The sequence below is a fragment of the Nycticebus coucang genome, chromosome 11, assembly GCF_027406575.1.
Source record: "Nycticebus coucang isolate mNycCou1 chromosome 11, mNycCou1.pri, whole genome shotgun sequence".
NCBI classification, from domain to species: domain Eukaryota; kingdom Metazoa; phylum Chordata; class Mammalia; order Primates; family Lorisidae; genus Nycticebus; species Nycticebus coucang.
The window spans coordinates 124646272-124661095 of record NC_069790.1 but is presented as its reverse complement, the minus strand read 5'-3'; the positions used below and the strand labels follow the sequence as shown (position 1 = coordinate 124661095).

The 14824-nt window shown below is 46.8% G+C and overlaps 1 protein-coding gene across 1 annotated transcript; it reads right to left on the bottom strand.

Moving 5' to 3' along the window:
• Positions 1 to 2499: 2499 nt before the first annotated feature.
• On the bottom strand, positions 2500 to 14015 carry HTR5A (5-hydroxytryptamine receptor 5A). Its single transcript, XM_053609474.1, has 2 exons — positions 13136 to 14015; positions 2500 to 4106 (listed from the first exon to the last, which is right to left on the bottom strand). The coding sequence occupies exons 1-2, from the start codon at positions 13880 to 13882 to the stop codon at positions 3774 to 3776; spliced, it is 1080 nt and encodes a 359-aa protein (XP_053465449.1). The 5' UTR covers positions 13883 to 14015; the 3' UTR covers positions 2500 to 3773.
• Between the last annotated feature and the right edge of the window lie 809 nt (positions 14016 to 14824).

Here is a 14824-nt window from a genome sequence, read left to right as displayed (position 1 = left end):
TGCTTATTCCTTAATCTGTATGGAGCTGGGCCATGAGGGAGCTGAGTAGCACATGTGTCCTTCTTTCTTGCTTGCCCTGCCACGCTGGACCCAGCGAGCAGTGAGCCTGAGACCTTGCAAAGGAGGCCGTCAAAGGAGGAGCCATGAGCTTCCAAGTGAAACCAGGTGGAAGGGCAAATCCTCAGGAGCAAGAGGAAGAGGGGGGTCCGAATGTAGCTTGACCACAAGACTCAGAACTTGAGCGATGGTGAGACAGAGCCATTTAACCCACTGGCGCTGGTCAGCCTGGACTTCAGCCTATCACAGCTGGCATCTGTGTGCACAGCAGGGATAATGGGGTGCCACGGCCAGAGCAGGGTGCCTCCTGGATGCAGGGAAGACAACCAAACACCACAGGTGGCCCATCGGAGATTAGCAAGGCCCTGCTGACCAGCCCAGGTGCTGCCAGCCCGGATATAGCACCAGAAACCCCTCCCGACAGGGACAGAGACTTACAGAAATGTCACCACTGTCCCCTACCAGCCCTTCCCCGAGGGTCAATCTGTGGAGCAGTCGCTTCCACTTGACACTCATGCTGCAAGCTCACAGTCTGCATTTCTCCTTAACAGAAACATGGCAAGGACTGGGCATGGTGGCTCACGCCTGTAATCTTAGCACTGTGGGAGGCCAGGGCAGATGTATAGCTTGAGCTCACAAGTTCAAGACCAGCCTGAGCAAGAGTGAGACCTCATCTCTACTAAAAATAGAAAAACTGAGGCAAGAGGATCACCTGAGCCCAAGAGTTGGAGGTGGCTGTGAGCTATGATGCCACAGCACTCTACCCAGGGTAACACCTTGAGACTGTCTTAAACAAAAAACAAAAATAAAGAAACATGGTGTGGTGTCATCCACACAACCTCTGGGCTAGGAGCAAGGGGGCAGCGTGAGTCCAGTAGAACCAATGCAGAAACAAAAGGGCTCCTTTTAGGAAGAAGGGACAAAAAACATCTGCCCGTTTTCCACCACTGCACAATTAAAGTACAAAACTGAAAAGGGCCTTGCAGGGTATGAGATTTCAGGTTGCAGGTTGAGGCCACAGGATCCTTTGAGCTTAGGGGTTTGAGACCAGCCTGAGCAAGACCCATGTCTACTAAAAATAGAAACCAAGCAGGGTGTGATGGTGGATGCCTGTCGTCCCAGCTACTCAGGGGGCTGAGGCAGGAGGATCACTTGAACCCAGGAGTTTGAGGTTGCTGTGAGCTGGGCTGACACCAGGGCATGCTAGCTGGGGTGGCAGAGTGAGACTCTGTGTCAAAAATAAATAAAAATTTTAAAAGATCATCAATCATGAGAGAATTATCTTAATGTTATCTTTAGGTAGAAGAACAGAGCTGTGCGTCTTGCCCCAACCGCTCCCCTCCCCTCTCCTTCTCCACAGGCTCTGTCTACAAAGGTGGCTGCTGCCCTTGGCACAAGCAGCAGGGACCGATATTTTGAACAGTCACCTTGTGTTTAGGATTCACATTAATTTCTGACCTGGTAAAATATTAGCATCAAGAGTAAATGAAAGTGTTTTGCAGGTAGACCCAAAGTCATCAATGTCTGTGTGTCTTACCTGGAATAAACGTTTGGTACAGACATGGAAGCACGGGGATTCACCGACTGCCACTTCCGCCTTCCTGTGTACAGAACGTGTCTTGCTCTGTGTAGCACGAGGCAAGTGTTTTGTATCTATAATCTGTAATTCAGGTGATGCCTGGGATATATCAAATACAGATGGAATGATAACAGTAAAGGCACCTACTCATCTTGGGAAAATACTAATCATAATCTCAGCTGAGGGTGTAACTAATGTTGTGATGACATCTTTCTCCAACTAGGGGCAGACAGAATCTTAGGAGAGTTAGGGAGTACTTGAAGCCACCAGACAAATGCAGCTCATCTTCCTCAATCTTCATTTTACTAAAGAATATAAAGGAAATAAACCTTTTAACAGTAAGACAAACACTGAAATTATGGGGTAGAATAAGTTTGCAGATGGATTTTTGGAGAGAACAGACGTAAAAATTTATCCTGACTCAGATGTCACATCCCAGGCCTCTGTGTCTGAGCTTACCCTTCTCAACTGCGGGGCACTTAGAGTTCATGAAGCACCTTCCTTATTAACCCATCAGAATACAACAGCCCTGTTGGTCTCTTTAATTTCAAGTAAGAGTGGGAAAGGTAAATTGAATAAGCGAACAGTCTATGTTTTAAAATACCTGTGGGTTTAGCCCTTTGAGTGATATATACAGAAATGAGAAAAATCTAAGAACTTTCCAAGTAAATTCTTCAATGAATCTGTTTGAATCCGTAGTTTAGGGTCTGCATTTAGCGTCAATTGTGACTTCACAGGTGTGGAACATTTCCTTATCTGCTTGCATTCTTTGAATAAAGTCAGTCTTGGCTATAAATGTGAGACTTAACTTCAAGCCAATACCACATAAAAATTATAAATGTCCTGTTTTTGAAGTCTTTTTATAATTTATTACATTTAATACAATACATATATATGTATATTATAATTCAGAGATGTCATAATATATAATTCTTTAATTCATGCGTTCAGAGAGTCAGGGACACAGCAGACCACAGGCAGATTTACTGCCTGAGATGTTTTTAAAGTTTTGCATAATGACACAGGTTTCATGTGATCATACAGATGCTGGGTCATCACTTCAGCACCAGTTACAAAGGACTGGGCCAGCTTTACCCACTCTGTCTTTGTCATCACTTAAGGGTCTTGGCCTTCCTGCAGCGTTCACACACCAACAGACAGGAGCAATTAGCAAATTATCAACCATCCCCTTCACCTGCCTGTTTGGTGAATGTGTCTTCACAGTCACTGGTTGTGAAGTTATATTTAAGAAATCAACAACTTAACAATAGTTGTTTTCCTCTAAGCTCATGAGCTGAGAATAAAAGACTTCCTAGAGATACTTGAATTCTATACACATAAAACCCATACACGTAAGCAAGTGTGGCAGATACTACATTGTGTATGAGTAGTTGCTTCAAAGCGGAAGGAAGTGTCTGCGCTTAGTGCCTGTGCCAGGTTGATGGGTTGCATTTGGAGTAAACTAACTAATTGGAACTTTACGTCTTCATAGCTGTGTGCGGGTGTGTGTGCGTGTGTGTGCGCCATGGGATGTAGTTGCCATACACAAAACCTTAGAGCTAATATTCACTGGTCTTACAGTCAGGGCTACATACTTTAAGACATTTGGAGACGGTACTTGGAGGTCAACTATTGAGACATACCTCATCACTATTAGGGTACACTTACTAGGACCATAAAACAAAATATTTGAAATGGGGACTACTCCAGAAAGCTGGGAGTTGTGGTCTCCTACCCCCAGATGTTCACAGTATGACTTCTTCATTTGTTTCTATCTTTGTCAATCTGCCCCTATTATTTTCACCTTCTCCCTCTCATCTGCCTTGATGTCTCTAGGACGATGGCAGTAACCATGCTGGTGTGGATTTGGGGGAGGAGAGAGCCCTTTGTGAGAAAAGACCATGGCTGTTAGTGCAGAGGGAGAGACAGAAAGACACGTTAGATATCGTATGTCACCAATATCATCGTGAGGATCCGTATTCCTACCCAGAAGCGGCAGTGAGGCCAGTCTAGTTCTAAAGATGAACCTGGAGGACTGTAAGGACCTGAATGTTCCACATGGGGGGGGGGGGGAACAGACGAAACTGTAAATTGCATGGAGTTACAGAGGAAGTCCCTTTTGTCCCAAGCACCTTACTCAGTGCTGCCTTGAAAAGAAGTTCTTAAAAGCGTGGTTGTACTTCTTGTTGAAAGCCGTGTAGATCAGGGGGTTAAAGAAAGAGTTGGAGTAGCCAAGCCAAAGGAAAATGCTTTTCCAGATGGCAGGGATGTCCCAGGACCACAGGGGACTGACGAGCTCCGTGATGAAGAAGGGGGTCCAGCAGAGCACAAACACCCCAATGAGGATGCCCACCATGACCGCGGCTCTCTGTTCTTTCTGCTCCCGCCACACGTCCCCCTCTGTCTGGAAGGTGATAGTAGCAGGGCGGACGGTGAACAACATCTGGGGCTGCTGAGCAGGTTTCTTCACCTGTGAAGGGGAAGCAGGAGCTTTATGAGAGCCGCCTCTGACCCCCCGCAGGTGCGGGCCCGAGCACAGAGGAAAGTCCTTGATGTTTAGGGGTGGGAATGGCCTGTGGCCCCCTACCCTCGGATATGGAAACAGGGTGACGAAGCTGGGGGCTCTGCTCACGCCCTGGAAATGGAAGTGATAGACATGATGAAATAGACGTGATAAGGATGGATTCCCTCTGCTGCCCATTCAACGGAGGGAACAACAGAAACAGAAGATGTGTGTTCTGATGACTCAGCCGCAGAGGTGCAAGGTGACCTCAGGGCACTAGTCCTTGCCCAAACCTGCAGCTTCAAAGCACATTCTCCAGCCTCCTTCTAGCTTCCTGGGTTCATGTCCCTCTAAAATGTTAGAGATTGCTGGACTTTTCTTCAGGTGTGAGGTTGCTACTGCTGTGCTCCCTAACATACTCCACCGTTTGAGACAGTAGACAGTACACGGGCCAGGCCCCTCCCCGAATATCACCCTGTGTGCCCTCTGCCCGCATTTATGGAAAACGGACTCCAAACTCTCAGACCCTGTCTCACCTAGTGCTCCCCAGTCCTCCCCAGGCCGGCTCCTGCAGAGCAGGGCTCACCAGCATAAGGAAGCCGTTCCTCCATTCTGGCCCTATTTTTAGCTCTTAGGAGCATTGAAGTAATGAGTGTGTGAGGATGAGTAGCCTAAACATGAAGAAATCATAATGGCTGAATTTACCAAGTTAGCGAATGTACTGATTTAATCAAAATGTGGGACAGTTTCTGAACCAATCAGCCAATTTCTGGGAGGTGACACTGACTGCACCAACATTAAATAGTATTTTTTTTTTTTTTTTTAGAGACAGAGTCTCACTTTTTGGCCCTCGGTAGAGTGCCGTGGCCTCACATAGCTCACAGCAACCTCCAACTCCTGGGCTTAAGTGATTCTCTTGCCTCAGCCTCCCGAGTAGCTGGGACTACAGGCGCCTGCCACAACGTCCGGCTATTAAATAGTATTCTTCCCTAACTCCAGCATACTGGGACTCTGGGACATTTTAAAAGGGGAATTATTTATTCACTTATTTTTTGTTGCATTAGAGTCTCACTCTGTCACCCTGGGTAGAGTGCTGTGGCATCACAGCTCACAGCAACCTCCAACTCCTGGGCTCAAGCGATTCTCCTGCCTCCGCCTCCCAAGTAGCTGCGATTACAGGCGCCGGCCACAATGCCTGGCTATTTTTTATTCCTTGCAGCCGTCATTGTTATTTGGCAGGCCCAGGCTGGATTCGAACCTGCCATCTCAAGCTGGTCTTGAATGCCTAAGCTCAAGCGATCCAGCAGCCTCAGACTCCCAGAGTGCTAGGATTACAGACGTGAGCCACCGTGTCATGACTTAAAGGGGGAATTACACAGCTTGTTCCAAATAGGACACGATATTTTAGGCAATGGACTAAGTCTGAAGATCTATCTGGTTAATCTAACCCACTTAACAAGTTCTTGGCTACATCTCTAAGCTGCAGTCAAAAAAATGACCCATCATCTGGAATGACAGATGGTATGAGAACACTACATTTAAAGTAATGTCCGTGATGTATAAATTATCAACTTTGTACGATAGCCTTGCTGTCATTTACTTGAAAAACGGCAAAACCTCTAGCATTGTACAATTGAAAAGACAATCAACATCGAAGCAAACAGTCCATAGTACTGCAACCCTGAAAAACACACCTGAAATAGTGAAAACTGCCCCTCGCGTGCCCTACTCTCACTGCCAGATGAAGCCTGAGCTATGTTTAATATTATAGTTAAATAATAGTTATTAATGCATATCTGTGGGTGCACTTCAGAGAATTCAAACAATATTTAGCTTAATTTTCAGCATAAAGGAAAGGTACCAATATCTCTTATAGAGCTCAACCTGAAAACAACGTCATTGTCCCCAGGTGGCTAGGCAAAAAGAATTCTGGCCAGACTCTTCAACCTTTGGGAAATTCTCCTTCCTCTTAGCATTTTTTCCTGGGTGACCCTGAGGACACGGGAGACACTGAGGATTCTGGCCGCACCAGGGACACGGGGGGTGCTGGGTCATGCTGAGGACATTGATCACGCTGGTTACCTTGGTGATGGTGAAGCTGCTGATGCTATTGACGTGTAAGACTCACTTTGATGCAGAAATTTTTTATAGCTGAGTCACAGAATTCCAAGTTTGTCAGAAAAGCACATATTTCTTTTACCTTGTGGAATGTTAATCATTTATGAGCCATTTTCTGGTTCTGCATTCGGAGCCAAGTCACTTGTCAGAAGGAAGAGTGATGTGGAGTGGTGCTTCTGGGACAGCGGAGGCTCCCGCTGTTAGGATGACCATAGTTTTCATGAGGTTCTGGTGCCTAATGCCCTCAAATGGTAAATTTTTGTGCTCGCCCTATGGCTTTCTGACTTGTGGACTCTGTGGCCTTTTGCTGTCTGCTAATCAATGATTGCAATAAAGTACTTGAGTCTGGGGAATAGTGACTATTAATTACTATAAACACTCAACTTGGTTATTAGTAGAAAGGAGGGAATAGGGTTAAAAAAAAAGTGAACACTCAAGCCAGTTAGATTTTTCCTAATAATCTCTGAAATGCATATTTCACAACTTAAGATTCATATATAAAAGTATTTCTAAGTGAACATTTACCCTCATCTCTCCCTATAAACAAGTTCTCTGGGGACAGCCACCTCTGTGTCAGACCTTTCATTCTTCCAAAAATTATGTGCTAAATAATTACTGACTGGTCAATCGTAAATCTGACATGTTCTTATATTTTCCCTAAGTGTTCCACTTCGCCCCTCCCCCCGCGTCAGTATCACAGATGATCAGTAGGTTATCATCAACAGTGGGTGTTGAAGTTAAGGGATGAAAACTCCTATTTTGATAGCATGGGTTCAGGTGATTTGCAGGTTAGAACACACCGTGGTCGGAATGGGAGACAGGTCACCAAGGCCTGATGGGGCAGTCAGGACATTCAAGCTAGTAATGTCCTTACCCATCAGGGAAGGCTCCACAAGTATAGGAACCAAAATATTCCCAGAAACTTAGCAGAAGTCTGCTTATCCTATAGCTATAATAACAAGGAGCCATGTTACTTGTTTAAACCTCTTCACAGTCGGTTGATCAAGGACAATGCAGTTCTGTGAATAAACATTTGCAAACTGACGAATCAGCGTCAACCCTCACTTGTGAAAATCAGCCAGTCAGGGTCAGACTCAGCCCAATCAACATGCCTCTGGGCATCACCAATCAGTGGCTGGCCCACCTGAGTAAAGCCCAGGTGCCGGAAGTCAGCTCGCTGCTCCTCTGACTGTCCAGCCCCTGAACTCTATGTTCCCCGTCTCTTCAATGATCCACATTCTGCTCCATGCAGGGGACTGTGCCTAGCAAGCGTGACTTTCTCTTACTATTCTAAGTGATGAATTCAGCTTTGTCTTTTTATCTCAGTTCCACAGGTTCCACTGAGATCATTCAGAAGACCTACCATGGGATCCTTGGACGGTAGGAGCATTTACTGGACCCCAAACTTTGGTTGCCCTTTGGATGTGCAGCCAAGGGCATCAGTGTTGGCAATGAGTTGAGCTCCGACTATTTCTCCTGGCCTCGTATTGCTCAAGGCATTGTGTTGTCCTAGGATTTGTAACCTAGCATGTCCTTGTATGAGGTCGTTAGGCTGAGGTCTTTGTACCAAGTAACTAGATCTTTCACTGAGAGGTCCACCATTAGATAATTGACTTACATCTTTGCATAAGGCTTTAGGCCCCTGTCTGGTCTTGGAGGTGTGGCACTTGAAAAATAGTATTATGCCGTTAAACTACTTATTCTATGGTGCTTGCTTTGCTTTTGCTACTGTTTGTCTCTAGGTATAAGTCTCATTGCATAGGTTTCTGTTTTATCTGGAATGCATTTTTCTGCTGACTATAAAAATGATTGTTCTATAAGGCATGGGCTTGATAAGTTTTCAGTCCAATCTAAGCCTGACCTGAGAGCTAATGACCATGAGACCAGTGACCAATTTATGAAAAAGCAATTGGTCGACCTTTGCTTTGGGTCCCATACAAAATTTCTGTGAGGGCACTCCTGACTTGTCAGTTTGTGAAAGTATGTCATTTTGTTTCATTTGTATAACAGCTTAGTGATTGTTGAGTTGGAGGTTGTATGGCCCCTTCCTAGGCTCTGATCTGGCATCCTAAGACACAATTCACAAGCACAAACATTCTTGTGTGTCATGGTTCATCTCTGTCAAAGTCTCTACTTCTCCTTGAAGAATGTCTAGTTCCTATTTTAAAATGCATTATAATCCTAGGCGGCATCCATAGCTCAGTGGGTAGGGCACTGGCCACATACACCAAGGCTGGCAGGTTCAAACCCAGCCTGGGCCAGCTAAAACAACAATAACAACTGCAACAACAAAATAGCCAGGCACCTATTGTCCCAGCTACTTGGGAGGCTGAGGCAAGAGAATCACTTGAGCCCAAGAGTTTAAGGTTGTTGTGAGCTGGGATGCCATGGCACTCTACCCAGTGTGACATAGTGAGACTCTGTCTCAAAATAAAATAAAATAAAATAAAATGTATTATAATCCTAATTCTTGCACTTTTCTTCATAAATGCCATTCTTTTCCCTAATGAAAAGCTTATGGCAAATCAAAATCTATAAATTAGATTTTATAAATTCAGAGAAGCTCTAGAAAAATTAGGAGATAAACTTCAGTTAAAAGTCAGCTGCTTTAACTGGTATTTTGAAGTCTTAAAATAAGATTCCAACTCTTAAGACAAGTCTCAAAGATTTTGTAACCTTCCCCAACTTTCTCTCCTTGCATATTCCTCTCTGGTATACTTCTGTTCAGCTTTATCTAAAAATCCTACATGAACTACCCTTATTTCAATGTTTTCTTGGGAAAAACACAATTGTATTATAAAATTTTTAGGCAAAAGTTAGATTTATAAAATTCAAATTTAGACCCAAATTTAGAGCTAAGGTAAAAGTCATATGAAGAAATTTTCTAAACTCCAGGGAGGAAAGCAAAAAAGTTTAGAATTTAGAATATTTTTAGGAAATCAAACAAAATTCTTATTGTCTTGGACTACACATCTGTACCAACTAATTAAATTAACTGAAATCAGACCGAGTGTGGTGGCTCATGCCTATAATCCTAGCACTCTGGGAGGCCGAGGCAGGTAGATTGCTTGAGCTCACAGGTTTCGGACCAGCCTGAGCCAGAGCAAGACTCTTATCTCTAAAAATAGCTGGGCACTGTGGTGGGCACCTATAGTCCCAGCTACTCGGGAGGCTGAGGCAAGAAGATCACTTGAGCCCAAAAGTTTGAGGTTGCTGTGAGCTATGGTGCCACAGCACTCTACTGGGGTCAACAAAGAGAGACTCTGTCTCAAAAAATAGTAATAAAATAAAATAAATTAACTGAAATACCCTCACATGGAGAAAAAAATGTTTAAAAGAAGGATAGAAAAGGGGAGAATTATATAACCTTGCTATGAAAATTTACATATAAAAATAGAAAATACATATGTTGATTTCAGAAGCTTTTAAGGAAAGGTTAAATAAAGGTTCAAAATTGTAAACTAAATAAAGATAGAAAATAGACTTCAGAAAACTTGCAAGCAATATCTGGTATCAACTTGACAGCTAAAGTATAGCTTTATTCTGTCTTTCTATAAGTGGGTTTTAACCTGAATTAAGCCTAACAAGAAAAAAATAAACTAAAATGTGAAATTGCCAATTCAAAAAATATCTAATAAGGGGCTAGACATTTCATATAGACTTAAAAAGTGGATGCTCAGAATCACTCTGAGAAGTGGTTCTCTGGGTGAAACATCCTTGAAGGCCTCTGATGTCAGGGACTTAGGAGCCTACCGAGGTCAGGATCCCCTATATCTGAACCTGGGTTAACAAAGGTAAAACAGTCTATATTTAAGCTAGAATAAAAAGGATCACGGTTACCTAAGAAAGACACAGGGAACCTCTGGGACAAGCTTTCTTGATCAGAACTGGGAAATCCTGGGTCATCACTTGGGATGCCGTTCAGTCCCTTCTTACAACATTTCTAGCTGTGCTTGTTAGTGTCATAGCTGTCTGGGGGCTGCCATCCGGAACGTCACAGGCTTTGCCCAACACTTCCTGACAGATGATTCAACAAATAATTCTAAGAACAGGATAAAATCACGTTAGTTAATGTGCAATCAGAACATCAGATGTGTACAGATGAAACTCAGGGTTTGAGGACAGAACCAACAGCAGTGGTGAAGAGCTGGGTGATTCTTGAAGTCTCTCCTGAAGGTATGGCTGAATTGGGACTAAGAATAGGGGACCAAAAACTACATGTTCCCACAAACCTAGGGAAAGACTGGGTGTTCTTTAGTGCAAAGCCAGTTGTAAACTTATTTATTGTATCAATCAAGGACAATTTATCTCAATGAAGATGCTCTTAAAAGCCAACCTATGGGAGTCTCCTCACTTTTGAAATTCAGACCATTAGGGTAATCTCCTGCAGCAAACCCCCACTGGACTAACAACCAGTCGACATCAGCGGTTCATACAGATGATGTCATCTGCTCACACCTCTGTAGCCTGCCAATCCCTGACGTCCCGAGTGCCATTTAACGATAGCTTTCTGCTCTGCTCAGAGAAATTGTCCCTGAAAGCACAGCTCTCCCACTGTAGTAAGCAATACATTTCTCTTCGGCCTGTTATTTCAAGTCCTCAGTAGTGGCTGCATCACCCTTTGACAAAGCTTATCTGTCTCTTGTTCCAGTTCTAATCTCAGTGGCTGTCATAGGTTAGGGTTTGCATGAATTTGAATAAAACTCAACAGATAAAGAAACAAGAAGTGTTGTGGTTTCCCTGGGTAACACAACTAGCTGCTGGTGGAACTGTATTTAGAAACTCTGACACCCGCTACCACAGAGAAACAGTTTGTGATTAACCCTTCAACGTACGGAGCAGAGGCAGCCTCATACTGTATGTAGAGTCCTGGGTCATTTAAGGTCTTGCAAAGCCAAGGGATCCATTTTCAAAGTGATCTGGGGGAGAGAGAGAGAGAGTATGTGTGTGTGTGCTCCACACATACACACACACACACACACACACACACACAGTCTTATTCCCTGTCTCTCCCAGATCACTTTAAAAATGGATCCCTTGGCTTTGTAAGACCTTAAAGGATATATATATGACAGCACAAAGATGTTATAATGTGTTGCTTCTGCTATCTCCAAAGCAGAGAAATGAGAGAGCCCTTTATCCTTTTATAATATACCTGAGACAGAATTATAATTGCTTCCCCTTTTTAAAGCTGTATTTGGTATCGATGGTAAACCATGTTTGCCTGGGTAAGCATCCTGGTAGTAGAGGACTAATGTTCAGTGGGGCCTCAGTGGTGGCCAGTCCTCTTGCTCCTGACCTGGAATTGGTGTGGGTGCTTGCACACAGGGAACATGGCTCCAGGCAGTTTGGTGGAAGCATCCGTGTTCTTTTCCATCAGCTCTCCTTGTTCAGTTTAGAGATCTAATAGATCAGAGCTTCCCAAATTCAGTACTGTGGACGTTTTGGCCTAAACAGTCATTTGCTGTGAGGGCTGTCCTGTGCACTGTATAACACTTCCCAGCATTCCTCACCTCTGCACACCAGATGCCGTTAGCACCCTCTTCCCCTGACTTGGGCATCAGAAATGTCTCCAGACATTCCATATGTTTCCTGGGGGACCAGAGCACCCTGGTAACTGCTATATTAGATAAAGAACAGGGAGCCCCTGACTCCTTTTCTCTTTCTTTCTTCTAGAACAGCACACTCCCCACTTCTTTTCTAGCTATATCTCTGGTTCCTCTGAGCTTAACTGGGCCTGGTGAAAATTAGCTACTGACTTCAAAAAACACATGCAGAGCCAATGGCAGGTGTCCGTTTCCCTCACTGGACCAAACTTTTCACAGGCAAAAACAATGCCGTTACCATCCTTTCACCAAACCCATAGTATGTACTCAGCAAGTAATTGAAAATAGGAATTGTGTACATTTCTGATTTAACTTCATATGTGAATTAAGTTCAAGGAATCACCCTTGGCAATGGAGAGGGGAGCTGTCTACATGTCTAACATTTTCAATTTATATGTAGTTTCAGAATCTCGAGTCATTGGGTCAGATTATTAAGAGTTAACGCAAAGCAAGAAAGTGTGGGTGGGGCCAGGAGGAGGAGAAAGGCCCTGATTGTGGCCGTCTAGTGGTTGTCATACAGTAAATGCCACTTGTAGAGAGCTGGATTTTTAATTTCCTCTTCTAACTCCACTATGTTCGGGAAGATAGACAGTGGTCCTCAGTTGCACACAGCCTTTCGTGTGTGGGAGAAACACCAGAATAAACACCACAATGTGATGCAGGCAAACAATTGCCGCTGCCGGGTCTAGTGGAAGCAACATTTGTAGTCCCACATTAGGAGGGAGAGCGATGCAAAATGCTAGTAACCTAGATGATGATACCACATTTTGCAAAATCAGTTGCTATTTTGCAAAGAAACAATGGGCTGGGCTGAAACCCTGAGCTGCTTAGCCTGTGCGGGGTCGTCTTTCTGTCCAGTCTCACCTCCACCCCTTCCACCCTGAACACCCCGCTGAAAGTGCAGAAAGCCTACTGACCCAGTGTACCCCAGAGACCAGCCTATCCAGATGTTCTAAAGGGTGCTATAAATTCATAAAATTCCAGGACCAAAGGAGACTCTGGAGAATTAAGTAATCCAGACCCCTGAATCTACAAATAAAGGACTCCTCAGAAATAGCAAATGGAAAACAAAAAGAGTGATGGTGAGGACCTGACTGGCCCTGTGTGAGGAAACACGTCTGGCAGAACCAGTTTCTGACGCTCTCTTTCCATCTCCAGGTCCATTCCACCCCAAACCAAAGAGCTCTGCTTGCTACTCGGGTGGGCAGCGGGGAGGCGCCCTGGGGACGATGTCTGTACAAATGTGAGTGCCGGGCCCGGGGTCACACCCACCTGCACAACCTCGCGCACGGGTAAGACACTGTTGGTCTTCCTGGAGCCCAGGCGGACCTTGGCGGCCCTGTAGATCTTCCAGTACACGAAGAGGACCACGCACAGTGGCAGGTAGAAGGCACCGACGGTGGAAAACACGGCGTAGGAGGGCTCGCGGCTCACCTGGCACTCCTGGCGCTCCTCCGAGTAAGTCTCCCCCCAGCCGAACGGCAGCGGAGCCAGAGAGATGACAGCGGAGATCACCCAGGTGAGCAGGATCATCACGTTGGAGACATGCTTGCGAATGCGCAGTGTGTATTCCAGGTGGTGGGTGATGGACCAGTAGCGGTCCAGCGCGATGGCCGTCACGTTCCAGATGCTGGCCGTGCAGCAGAGCACGTCGCAAGTGACCCACAGCTGGCAGAGCCGCCGGCCAAGCTGCCAGCGGCGCCGGGACATCTCGTGCACCAGGCTGAGTGGCATGACCAGCGCGGCCACCAACACATCCGAGACGGCCATGGACGCCACCAGGTTGTGCGGCACGCGGTGGAAGGTGCGTACGCGGAGAATGGTTGCCAGTACCAGCAGGTTCCAGGCAAACGTCGCCGCCACCAGGAAACCTAGTAAGGTCAGAACGAGCACCCCGAAGATAGAGCGTGGGGTGGGGCTGCCGCGCAGGCCGTCTGGGCTCGGGCCAAGGCTGTGGTTGGTCTCCAAAGGGGCGGGGGTGGACAGGGAAAGAAAGGTTAGGTTCGCAGGCAAATCCATCTCTGGGCAGGAGACGGGCCCAGGATGTTTGCTGAAGGGGCGTTCAGGAATTAATTGCAAAGGAGGCGTTCAGGTGCCTTTAATTAGTTGCTGCACCCAGCGCCAATCCGGATGTTTGCAACCTCTGGCCAGTGGCGCGTTTCTGGGAAATGCCTGTGAATTCCGCCCCAGCCTCCTGCCAGTGAGCGTCTGTGGCCAAGAGGAAGGGGCTGGGCTGGAGCACCGCAGATCCGAAGCCCTCAGAGGCCAGGGTCGCAGCCAGGGCCCCTCACCGCGGCGGAAAGGGCTGTCTGGTCAGCGGAACGGGACATCTCGCAGGCTGAAGAGGCCGGCGGCCAGGCGTGTGGACGCTGGGAGAGGGGCTGGTGCGTCATGCAGCTGCCTCGGAGCGTCACCTCCTCGCCCCTCCCTCCAGACTGCAGACCAGCAGAGGAAGCCAGTTGTTCTGGGCCTCCTGCGCTCCGTCTAGGTCTCCCCGCGGCCCGTGCGGGGCTGTGGCCCCGGAGTGCAGGCTGCGCGCCCACCCGGCCCTGCCCGGTGCAAGTGGGAACCGGCGCGGCGTCAGACGTCAGCCTGCGAGCCCCGCGCTCCCCGCCCCAGCCGCAGCCTGGAGCTGTCCGCGGTGCTGCCGCCGCGCTCGCCCGGGCCCCCAGCGCTGTCCTGACGCCGGTGCTGGCGCTGTCCACTTGCTCCCCCTCGCCCGGCCCCGCCTCGCCTACCCCGAGCTTGGCGCTGGCCATGGTACCTTCGCTCCTTCCTGAAACGGGTTGCCCTTCCCTTGAAACACTCGGCTGGCCTCTCCCACACGTCCTTCGGGTGCTCTGCAGTCTTGAATGGCATCTCAGCTTCTCTGGGTGCTTGCCTCTCCTAGCAGTGCTCGGGTCCGGGGTCTAAGGGACCTTCGCCGGCTTCACCTCTGACGACGACTTCAGAGCCCGAGCG